Source organism: Gopherus evgoodei, chromosome 6, assembly GCF_007399415.2.
Source record: "Gopherus evgoodei ecotype Sinaloan lineage chromosome 6, rGopEvg1_v1.p, whole genome shotgun sequence".
Lineage (NCBI taxonomy): Eukaryota > Metazoa > Chordata > Testudines > Testudinidae > Gopherus > Gopherus evgoodei.
The window spans coordinates 24,535,754-24,548,689 of NC_044327.1; the positions used below are offsets into that span (position 1 = coordinate 24,535,754).

The 12,936-nt window shown below is 41.6% G+C and overlaps 1 protein-coding gene across 6 annotated transcripts in view; it reads left to right on the forward strand.

Annotated features, from left to right (window-relative positions):
* The window catches only part of KDM4C (lysine demethylase 4C), a 441,772-nt gene that overhangs the window by 236,537 nt on the left and 192,299 nt on the right, over window positions 1-12,936 (forward strand). For 5 of the 6 annotated variants that reach the window (XM_030567955.1, XM_030567954.1, XM_030567956.1 and 2 more), the window contains exon 9: window positions 8,702-8,895. In XM_030567955.1, the coding sequence (XP_030423815.1) occupies window positions 8,702-8,895 (194 nt within the window). Of the gene's footprint in view, window positions 1-8,478; window positions 8,533-8,701; window positions 8,896-12,936 lie in introns of those variants that run through there. The other variant, XM_030567964.1, reaches the window with a different exon arrangement.

Sequence of the window (12,936 nt, forward strand, 5' to 3'; positions counted from 1 at the left end):
GAATATAACATTTATTTTAGGAGAAAAAGCATTATAGAGAAAACATAATAAAACGGTAAACAATCTACGTGCATGCTAAGCTAACCAAGTGTCACTCATCTTTCACAGAGAGACTTTGGTAAGTGTCCAGTATTTCAAACCCTTCCAGCAAGGATTTGCCCTTTTTGTCACAACCTCATGTCAGTTTTGGGGTCAAAATGAGGGGCCCCATCCAGTTCAGGCTGAATCTTTACACCAAAAGCCCTCTTTTTGGTCTCCCATATGCCTTGAACTTGATCTGTGCCAGAGTATTCAATTTACCCCAGGGAGTGGTGTATCACTGGAGTTATTTACCTGTTCCAGGGTCTGCAGTAATTAACCTCCACTTACTTTAGTTATTATGGAAGCTCAGAAATCCTCCACCTCGGAGCTAGAATACAGTCCCTAGACCACAAAGATATATATTTCCTGAGCTCATAACATCTGGCATATCTCAGTGTAATAGTTTTTTGAAGTTTCCACGTTTCCAATGTCTCATGTCTGACAACAAATTTGAACCCAGTTCGGTTGCAAGCCCAGAGGCCAGACTTGATGGTCAGGGAGGCTAACTCACTGCCTCCTCTTACCAGGGAAACGGAGACAGCACTGAGTATTGCTGCGTGATGCCTTAGACAAGAGTAGGGAAATGGTGGCATAACTGAGAGTTGCTGTGGCTAAGACCGTAGGCCAGGGATCGGCAGCCTTTCAGAAGTGGTGTGCCGAATCTTCATTTATTCACTCTAATTTAAGGTTTCATGTGCCAATAATACATTTTAATGTTTTTAGAAGGTCTCTTTCTATAAGTCTATAATATATAACTAAACCATTGTTGTATGTAAAGTAAATAAGGCTTTTAAAATGTTTAAGAAGCTTCATTTAAAATTAAATTAAAATGCAGAGCCCCCCCGGACTGGTGGCCAGGACCCAGGCAGTGTGACTGCCACTGAAAATCAGCTCACGTGCCACCTTCGGCACCCGTGCCATAGGTTGCGTACCCCTGCCATAGGCAAAAGTGGGGAAACTGAAGCTGGTAAATTCTGAAAGCATGTGATTCCTTTCAGTGGTTGCGAAAGGCCGAGATGGAGTAAAGAAGCCATGAGGCCACTCCCTCTAATAGAGGACCCCCTTTTCAGACGGTGGCCATAATGGTTGTGAACTTGACAATGGGCCCCAATACATAGCTTACAGAGAAAAGAATCTGTCCTGGGCCAGGAACAGATCCCTGGAGAAGGCATTTCAAATCTGGGGTGTCAAGTGACTGTCTTCAGGGATGAGATCAGTAATGAGAAACACGATTCTGAAGTGAAAGCCAGGCACAGGTCCATCTTGGTAACTGCCAGTTCTTTAAGTCACTCAGAATATGAGATGGGCAGAATTTTAGAGCAGATGATGGTAGTCATTGAGGAGCCCGCTCAAATGCAGCTAAGCCCTTTAAACCACAGTTCATGACCAGTGTTGGGTTTAATGAAAAGCAGTGATCACGTTGAACATTCATATGTATGTTGGGGAGGTAGAGGAATTTAATCGACTCTACTTGAGAGCAGGGGCAGGTCCTCTTAGAATTGACCAAATAACTACAATCATAATGTCATGGGTGCATTGGGGGCTCAGATATTGGTGGCTGTCACTATTTGGGGTGAGGAATTTGTAAATAAACAGGTTTGGTTTTGGTATGACAACCAGATATGGGTTCACATCCTTGACCAGTAGTTAGTATGGGGAATGTGGCTGGTATGAGCAGTTATATTACACTGCTTTTTTTGTTTGTCAAACTTTTCTTTGCATGATGATGTAGATAATGGCCTCATTGATGCTCTGACTCCATTTCAGGACAGCAGATTAAAGGAGCTAACACTGTTTGACAGCCGAGCCCTGTAGGTGATGGTTTGTGGAGCCATAATTTAGAATAGATGAAAAACCCAGAGTCCCAAGGACAATCATGATTTACAAAGCTGCAATTGTTAGGTTTATTTAATTTAGAGTTCACGTAGGTCTCTTTTGTTGTTTGTGTCTTCACTGAGCCTTGGGTGGTGAGATATAGAGTGCCTATGATGTATCATGGACTAGCTTCATCTGCAATACTGGGTTTCCTGTTTGGCCTGGTTTGTTGCATAGTGGCAGGATTTACTGGCTTATGTAGAGGACTCTTACTAAGCAAGCTCTTGAAGGTATGGTCATGAACTGAGAGTTGCAAAGATGATAACAGGAATACCATCCCCTTGTGAAATTTGCTGGGTTATCGAAGGCTTTACCTATGGAGTGAAGTTGTGGGATGAAGGCATTTCTATTTAAAGCTGCATTTGTCAAGTCCTTGTTTGTGCTTTCAGGTTTAGTGAACTAGTGCTACAGATGGCAGGGGCCACCTCCTGACATATATTAGATTGGCAGAGGTACCATTTTAACAAGCAGCAATAGACTTGAAATTAAGGTATTCAGAAACTGATCAGACTAGAAAAGAGACCATGATAGAGCTAAGGGAATGCTCAGCTGAATGAGTATGTCTGGTAAAAGCCACAAACAGTTTTTGCTGAAACTGCATGTATGTGGGAGCCAGGCCCACCTACTTGTACATGGGGATGGTAGCTACTTGACCAGCTACCAGTTTGTTGTGGTAATGAGGAATGTGTTAGCCTACTTGGATCTCAATCTGGCAAATTTTGCACACATTCTTTGTACAAATGTTGTTGAGGCAGCAACACCAACAGCATTGGAAGGTTTTTTTACTTCTCAAGGATCCAGGCACTCTTACAGGACCTGTGTTCACCCTGCTGATGGGTTACTGGGCAGGCAAAAGCGTGAGAACTAACCCTATCTGTGGTTGCTGGGGACATCGGAAAAGGGTGCTGTCTGGATCTGCAGCTTTTGTACAGCGTTGGGCCTACAAGCAGGTAGCCAGGTCAGCAGGGGAATCACAACTGAACTTCAGGGTTGAGGTTCTTTACCTTCAATGATATGGCAGAGGTGACATGTTGTGGAATCAGCTCATGTCTCTTCTCTTCTCACTGAAATGCAAACTACAGCCACCTTGTGCACTTCTCAGATACAGAGTCTGACATTGCCTAAGGGATCTTAGGGATTGCATTTGTCAGGAAATAGATACTAGGCACTTTGGACATTGCGTGCAGACAATGAAGCTAATTGCTGGTTCTCCCAGCGGCTGGTATCCATTGTAGATGGAAGCTAAAAAAGGCCAGCTCCCAGGTAGAAATGAGATCCAGGATTTTACTGATGGACTTTGTGCCTGTAAGGAGAAGGGGAGACCAATTCTTTTCAGACTGAGGTCCCTCTTGGTACCTTCTACCCTCCTGGTGGTGGGTAGGGCAAGAGAATTCAGAAATGAGTCTAGTCCTAGGAGCAGGCTGAAGAAGGTATACCTCAAGTAATGGTTATATGGTGGGAGCTGTATAAACCCATAATGGACCCACTTAAATACCTGGTATGAAGAGGAGGTGTATAGTGCCTTGCCCCGTTATTAAATTAATAAAGTTGTGGTCTGTCACTTAAATCCACTGCTGTATCTGTCTTTCAGTTGTGCATGTCCTGATCAATGGGACTATTCACATTCTTAAAATAATGCACATCTTTAAGTGACTTGCTGACATTGGGTCTAAGACCTCAATTATGGAAGGTATATAAGCACATGTCTGTCTAAGCACATGAATAATCCCATTGTCTTAAATGGGACTATACATATGCTTGCAGTTTGGCCCAGGCTTAATTACCTTTCTGAATCAGAGCCTAAAATAGGAGGGAAGTACGGCTTAGTCAGGCAAAACCAGTCAAAATATTTAGTCTTTGCCAATATTCATTGTGTTTGTTATTCAGAAATGGCATCCTCTGCAAACAAACAAAAAAGAAAAGATATCTCAAGTAGGCAGTTTTCTCCATTACAAATACATTTCACAGTCTGTTATACCAATTTAATAAAGTGGATAAAACGGTTTCCTTTCAACTCACTGCTATCAAACACCTTGTGGCCTCTAATAAATGTTTCCTTCAAGCAGTTTTCTTTATACTAGTAGAACATAATAATAAAACCAATAATAATAATACCAAAGGATCATGAAGGAGGTCTATTCCCATAATCATATTGATTGCCATGATGATCTTTGCTTGTAATCCCATATAAGAATCTAACTATACTATATGTGGATAGGGGATTCCTTTCACTACTCCTGTTACAACATTTGCCACTGCCAACATGAACTATTCTTTTAATTTTATTGGGCGTAAATTACCATCGATATAACAAGTTATCCTCCGAGTGGGGTATGTTGCACAGGCAGCAGCAAATAAAATTCTCTCAGTTTTCTATCAATATGTTTCAATCCTGACCAGGAGTCCCCATGCTTATTCAGTTCATGGTTCTCTGTTGAAGTACCTAACAAGGGTGCCAGTTTGTGGGAGTGGGAGGGTGATAGTTTTTGTGGTATGGACACTTGTCTGGTAGGGCATGGGCTGAACATAGCCCATTTCACATACAGCAAAGAATACCCATCAGATGGTAACATCAGACAGTAACATCAGACGATTTTCTATTTTTGTCAGTTTATAAAAAAAGATAATTTTTAATTTTTATTCCCACATGAAAATATTTTTACCTTTAAAAATATGATGAAATTTTTCTAAGTATCTTGTGAATGGTGAACATGACAAACTTGATATTTTGGTGGGAAGCTGCATGTTCTATGATCTCTGTCCCAACAGAGCCCTTCAACTGAATGACATTCAAGTTAGCTTCAGGGAGAGATGCTTTCATTCACTCTTCTGTCTTGGAAGCAGAGTTGACAGTTACATGGCTTCCTAAGTAAGTTGGATGGGAAATGAGGAAAGAACACTTTAAAAACCCTGAACCTGCCAGATTATTTATCAAAGCAACATATTACTTTCTTGGCACATTTTGGGGAAAATAAATAGAAATGCTTTGCAGCATATATCTGCTTTCACTGTCTAATACGATGCTTTCAAATGTTTCTAGCCTCAAGTATCTAGAAGCTTAAGTCTTCCAGATTTCCCAGCAAATGATGAAGGCTTGAATTAGCATGTTGATAATGCTGCAAATATTATTAAAATTCTGCTGTTGTCTCATTTTAGATAGTGATAAACTTTTTTACTTTTACACAGGTATAATGCACTTCAGTAGTAGTATAAAAACAGCATCAAATATTCAAAGATTACTAAAAGGAAGATTTTTGTACCTCATTTAGGCATAATTTATTAAACTTTTCTTTTAGAACATTATCATCCTATCACTGGATATTTTTTCTTGATGGATTTTTTACTTCAATAAATCAATGCTGATTTAAATATTGGCCCTTTTCCAAATTGCTTGAAGACTTGATGCCCAACAGCAAAGACAGTAATCTTTTTCCTTAAGCAACCATTTGTCATCCCTGCATAGCAGTGTAGCTTGCATTCAAAGGGATTTTGTGTGTAAACGAGGGGAAAATTTAGTATTACTTGTCCTTATGTAATGAATTTAGCTCTTAATGATGATAAAATTCCAAGTGGACAGTCTTTTGCACCTATCCAATATTCAGAAGCACTATCAGTGCTTTTTTGTAACTATTTCAGTGTTATTGATCAGTGACTCTCTGAATGAGGTAAGCTAGTCACAGCAGAATAAGAGCTTTGTACAAAAATAATACAGTGCACACCCAAGAAAAAGAAAAATCACATCAGATAATTATATTTCTATGCATCAAACATCATGAAGTGCTGTCACTCTAGCACTTTTGTTGCAATTGTGACCTCGGGAGCTCCTCCTTTAATAGTCTGAATGATTTTCTCCTCTGTATATTGTCTCCACTAAATGGGGAGAATTATTAATAGCATCACGGGGCAGGTATTTGAGTGTTGTACAGCAGCACTTTCTATACAGAAGTAGGAAATTCAGTTAAACTACAAACTTTAAAAATAGCTATTAAGGAAATTGTATTTTTAAATGTGTAAGGATTGTTCATTTTTGGGAGGTTTCAGAAAATAATTTAAAACTAAGAACGACCAATTTAAAAAACATATATGCTTAAAAGACGTTTCCCTGAAATAATGCATTTAATATAACCTGTACTTCTCTGTCTTCCTTATATAAGTTACTGTGAAACTGGTAATCATGCCTCTCCAGCAGAAGAGTCAGACAGAAGCAGCTGCAATGACTGCATCCCAGTTTATGAGGGGAATGAGAGACCGTGTTGCCTAGTAGATTGTGCACTGCACTGCACTGGGATTTAGGAGTCTTGAGTTCTAATCCCAGCTCTGCCTCTGACCTTCTTTGTTACCTTGGGCAAGTCACTTTACCTCTCCATGTCTCAGTTTCTCCATCTCTTTTGTAAAGTGCTTTGAGATCTGCGGCTGAAAGCATTATATAAGATCTTAGTGTTAATATATATCAGTGTTACGTGTGGAATAACGCTGTGGTACTAGCAATGAGAACTAGTATCATGGAAGTGTGGGGTTAGACATGCCTCTTCTACTCTTTTGAGAGCAAGCGCTGAATCCTTGCATTGTGAGGTGCCAGATTCTAGTCATACGCTTTCTTCTGATTCAAATTGTGTTAAAAATTCCATCGGAAAACGTAGCAGAGCATAATGTAAATTCAGAAATCTTTCATGGAGTTGTTTACTTGAGACAAAAATTAGTTTGACATTTATCATGCTAACAGTCTTCAAAAGATCCAAGGAATTGCATTAAAAGATAACATCCCTGAGTCATAACAACTTCAAGTGTTGAAATATCACATAATTTCCACATTCTGGATCTGGGATCTGGTCAGTAAGAGAATTTTTCCTTTGAGTTAGGCTTTGGTTGGTCTACCTTAAACAAAAAATATTGGCAAAAACATTTTCTTCATGGGAGGTGAATTTCTACAAAACCAGTTTTTAAGTTGCTTTTTCATGTTTGCAGCAATTTGCCAGTAGGATATAAATGTCTGATTTCAGTGCAGTTCTGGCTGCTGCCTGAAGTAGTTTCCTGTTCGGCTTTTTTCTGTTACGCTAGATGTGTGTTTTGAAAGTATTGAAAGGAAGGCAGGATGTTTTATGACATTTCTGATCCCCTTTTCCATTATAGAACTTATTATTTTCAAGGAAAAGAAGGATGGACTAGAAGTGGCCGGTGGATGCCTGCAGTACACAAAGCCTGTGTGCCTATTTAGCAGTCAGTAACAAGCAAATTTAATTCCATCTGTTGTAAGATATCCTGTTCAGCTAAAAAGGCATGATAATACAAATCATAGAGGACGAGGAGGTCAGGCCATATGTTGTTTTGTTTTCATTCTTTCATTCACCTGAAAGGTTATATTAGCTACACGGCGTTGTTTCACTTACCAGTTGAGACATTTTATTAGGTATAACATTAGACATTTCATTTTTTTTTCAATTTTGGAGAATCAATTTTTTAGCTAAAAACTTTTTCTTAGTATGAATGGTTTATGTGCTGCAGGCTTGTTGATTCACATATTATAGTCTCCTAATATAAAGATTTTTTGAGCTTCAAGTACAGTAAATTTGCTTTGAAGCTATTTTAGTATCTGTTATTTTAAGTGAGAGAATTTTACTTGAAAATTCAGTACTATTTATTTATTTTGGTGTGTTTAAAATATGCCAGTTCAGATCTCTGTGGGCACATAGAGACTTTATCAAGAAAATTAATACCTTGGGCCAATGACCAAACTAAAGTTATTGGGTTTGATAGAGGAATTATGGGGTAAAATGCCATGGCCTTTGTTATACAGGAGGTCAGACTAGATACGATAACACTCCCTTCCGGCCTTAAAATGTAAGGGTATGTCTACACAGCAAAAGCTGTACATGGACTAGTCTACCTGACTTAATTTGAATTCAGCTAATGCAGGTAACAGTAGCAGCGAAGACAGCACAGCATGAGCTTTAGTGTGGGCTTAGTGACCTGAGAACATAGGATCCATGCTGGGCTTGTACTACCTGGGCTGAAGCCCATGCTCTGCTGTCTTTGCTCCTATTGTTGCCCATGCTAGCTTGATTCAAACTAGCTCAGGTAGACTAGCCTGTAGGCACACTCTAAGAATCTAAAAACTGCTCTCCGCTCTTTTCAAAACAAGCATTTTCATACGTGTCACTCAATGCTTCCCAATTGTGTAAAAGCTTGGGAGTATAGGTAGATCTTGCAGCAAGAAAATAGTGATATGGTCTTTTTCTACCTTCCCTAAGGATCTGATATTTGTGTTGAAAAGGAGTGGTGATAGAACAGAATGCTGTAATATTTCTCCCCTCGCCCTTTCCCCCCAGCTAAAAACCCTTGTGACAGATAAGCAACTGCTCAAAACTACTCGTTTCCTCAGAGAGAGAGAATAATGGAACCATTCAAGGGTAATTCAGTCTGTCTATTGGGTTCAACAGTACCCTTGTGTTTAATAATAACAAAGGCAAATGATAGACCTGAAAGAAACAGCATAGACGCTTGCTTATTGTTTGTTATTGGTAGGAGTTCATCAACCAATGAAATTTCCATACTATGTATATGCTAAATGGACTATCCTCACAGAACCATGAGGAATCCAGGCATGGCTGTAGTTGTTCAGGTAATATTTTCTGTATGACCATTCCTCCCAAAAAAAGAGTTTCATATTCAAGGCTTTTTCTACTACAAACTACAGCAAATCATTTAGTTTGTCACATGCAGTATATATTTCTGATTTCTCCTCCAGTGCACCTGCAGGAAAGACATGGTAACAATATCAATGGATATCTTTGTGAGGAAGTTTCAACCAGATAGATATCAACTGTGGAAACAAGGAAAGGATTTATACACCATTGATCACACAAAACCCACGCCTGAAACAACACCTGAGGTAAAGGCCTGGTTGCAGAGAAGAAGAAAAACAAAGAAATCTCCCAAATGGTAATTAGAGTTGTTCACCTTCCATTTAATTAAAGTAAAATATGTTGTATATTTCCATTTTTTTAATGCCCTTTTCTCTGACATTCCATTAGAGTTGTTCATTTATTCTAGTCACAGCTAATTTAACTCTTCTTATAATTTAACCATGAGCTTGAGGCCAAGAAAGTCATAATTCATTATGATTGTTTAAATGAAAAATACATTCATTTTGCAACATGTAAGGAAAATGCATAGCTGAAGTTAATCCACATGGAGAGGTGGCCATTGCTTCTAAAGCAATATTTAAATCTTTTCCTTTGGTGAGGGTGTGTTTACTAGCACTTACACTGTGTGTAACATCATCTCCAACCAGGAGATCAGGAAAACATCTGTAGAGAGTGGGCTAAATGCTATTCATTAGTTAGAAAAGAGGGGTATAAAACAGGTGCAGAATTGTAGCAGCTGTGCACAACCTCTAGCAATAGACTTAACATTCAGTAGCTTGTAGCCTAGGAGGTCTATAGAAAGATTCCTATTTGGCAGACTTTCACAGTGCCACTGCCAATACCTGCTATATCTGCTATGGATTAACAACAGGTTGGAGTTTGGCATAATGAAATCCTTAACCCAATTGTCAGTGCAGACTTTACTGACATACCTAAAAAGTTAACATTTTGGGTTATCATTGACACTATCAAAGTTTTGACTTTTTTGATACAGCTGGGTCCAGTGTCATTATATAGGTAGTGTATTTTGGGGGAACGTTTTCTTTACATGCAGCATTTCTCTTTTGTTTGCACTTAACAGAATTCCAACTGATTTTCCTATTCATTATTGCTTTGAGTTTTAACTGCTAAAAATTATGACGTGAGCTTTGCTTGTGTTTTGTCACAGCAGGGCACAATTGGATCAAGTTAAGGATAATACTTAGTCCTTTAATAGCCCTTTTAATCTTCAAATCATTTTGCAAACATTAAATAATTAAGGATGATGCCCCATTGTGACTGCATATTGGCAAGTGAACACTACACTGTGAATTTCCTTCTTTACTTTTTAAATGAATTTGCTTCTCTTAAAAGGTGATATGATAGCACTGGAGACAAACATTCTCTGCTTATCCACTGGATGAGTAAAACACAGGCAATGGCATTGTGTGGTGGGGGCAGCCCAGTTTGTTGTGTTGCCCCCACCCAAGGTTTAAACTAATACCACCTTACTCAGTCCGGGGTCCAAACAGCCACCAGTATCTTAGTCCCCAAGCAGGTTCCTTTCTGGCCCTTGTAGTAGCTGCTGGTGCTTGGGCACAGTGCAGGCTTGGAGTCATGAATCCCAGTCTCTGCTGCCTTGCTGGTGTCCATGTCTGCAGTCACCATGCTATTCAGGCTTCTTTGCTAGGCTACTCCTTCAGCTTGGCTGTAACCTGCTCCCTGGACCTCTTCTCTAGCCCCAGATTCTGGAGTGGTATTCCTCTCCTCCAGTGACGGGTGGGATGGCAGAAGGAAGCCAGTTATGAGATTTCCTCCCAGTCCTCTATCCAGTCAGGGTTCTGGAGCCAGCTCCCCTCTCTCTGCTTGCCTCTTAATGAATCAGGGTTTGTGGAGGTAGGGGCTTCTGTTCTCGTGAAGGGTGGAGTTTCTCTCCACATGAGTTTCCCCATATTGCTCCACAATATGTGCCTCAACCCTGAAGTAAAGGTTCACATCTAGGGGTGAGATGTTCATTTTCCATGTTGACTCAACTCCCAATAAAGATGCCATTTAATGTTTACTGTGTGAAGACTAGCTCCTGACCTTCCTTGGCGCTACCCAAAGGCCTGAGGGATACTCCAAGCAGACTTTTCATGTGTGCATCTGTATGTGAGCGAAGACTTAGTGGAACATTTTCAGACCTTTAATATAGTTTGATTTGTGGGATATTCAGGAGTGTCTCAATGTGTTAGCTTATCCAAACTGGTTTTCCAGCCTATAGTCTTCTATGAAAGTCCTTTTAAAAATCAACCATACAAAAAAAACAGCAATTCAAAGTTGTTTGATATTTTTCCCTTAACAGAAATTATATTGGGCCCACATTCAGCAAATCACTACATGCTTTAGTATATCCTTATTCATCAAAGCACCTAACCACACGTTTAATCTGTTTGCTGAATTGGATCCTTAGTTTGGAGAATTTAGTCGAATTCTTCTTCTTCGAGTGCTTGCTCATGTCCATTCAACTTAGATGTGTGTGCTCGCCAAATGCACTGGTGCTGGAAGTTTTTCTCTCAGTAGTATCCGTAGGGGACTGGCTTCAGTGCCCCCGAAGTGGTATGCACATGCCACGGTATACAGGGCGCTCCCAGTTCCCCCCCATCCCCAGTTCCTTCTACCGCCAGTGACGATGCTGAAACTGTTGCTGCTTTAGCTAGTGCTGTTGCTGCTCGATTGTATGAACTAGTTATCTCCTGTATTATACTGTATATAGTTTTCTGTTAGTGTTTATAAATCCCTTAGCTATAGTTAGAGGGTCTCACTCCTCATCCTGGTACCACTCAACTGTGAGACATACAACGCTAGCTCCAAGCTGTCGCGGATCTGTTGAGTGCCTCCAGTCCCTAAGACCCAACTCCAGATCAGATTTCAGGTGGAGTGACCGACACTGGTTGAGACAGAACCACCGTTCTGCTCCATCCTGGTCACCTGGGAGCGACCATTCAGGATCCAGTCCTGGTTTGGAGTGAGGTTCCCTAACAGTGGGACAAGCTCTGGTACTGGCTACGTTGTTGGCACCGAAACCAGCCCCATGGTCTCCACTGACACCGTGGTACCCAAGGAACTTGTGGGGGTTCACCCAGCCCTCCCAGGCCACCTGCGTGGTGTCTGGAGCCTCAGAGAGACCAGCTGTCTCTCTCCTCTACCCTCTGGTGCATGAAGTCTTGGGTGTGAGATGCCTGGAGGTCTAAGAGGGAGCAGGGGAACAAGCCATTGGGTCACCAATGGTTGTGGAGGACCCTACAGAATCCTCCTCGTCATCACCAGACGAGACTGTAACAGGGTCCCCTCTCCTGGTTGCTCCGGATGACACTAAAGCACACCAGGAACTACTGAAGAGGGTTGCTGCCAACCTGGGTCTTCAAGCAGAGGAGCTAGAGGAGCCTTTGGACTCTCTCTTCAATGCCCTCTGCTCCACAGCACTGGCCAGGTTGGCTCTGCTCCTTCATGATGGGGTCTCTAAGATTACTAATGCCCTGTGGCAAACTCCCACCTCCCTTCCCCCCATCTCCAAGAGGGTTGAGTGCAAGTACTTTGTGCCATCCAAAGGCCACGAGTACCGGTATACCCACCCTGCTCCCAACTCCCTAGTGGTGGAAGCAGTTAACCACAGGAAGTAACAAGTGCAAGCCGGGGCTACCCCTAAGAACAAAGAGACTAGGCTTGTTGGGGTGTAAGTTTATTCATCTTCTAGTCTCCAACTGAGGGTGGCCAACCATCAAGCCCTCCTAGGATGCTATGATTTTAACATATGGCAAGCCATGGCCAAGTTCAAAGGCTCTCTTCCTGAGGCTTCTAGGAAGGAGTTCTGGGCTATTGTGGAGGAGGGCACTAATGCAGCCAGGGCGATGCTCCAAGCGGCATCAGATGTGGCGGACACTGCCGCCCAAACCATGTCCTTGGCCATCACCATGCGCTGGGCATCCTGGCTGCTCCTTTCTTGCTTGTCTACGGAGGCTCAGCAGTTGATGCAAGACCTTCCCTTGGATGGGCAAGCCCTGTTTGTGGAACAGATGGACAATAAGCTCCATGGCCTAAAGGACTTCTGCACGACCCTTATAACACTGGGCCTGTATGTCCCTGGCCCTGCCCACAAGCGGTTTAAGCTGCAGCGGCCTCAGGGCCAGGGGACCAACTTCACTAGGAACCTTCGCATAAGTCGTCCAGACGTTACAAGAGGCATCCTAGCCAACAACATTAACAGGTCTCTCAGTCAAGCTTGACCTGCAATAAGCAGGCGGGCAAGCGCTCATGTTGAGGGTACGCCCAAGGGACACCTATCACATTGTTCCCAGGATCTTCTGTCATGGTATAA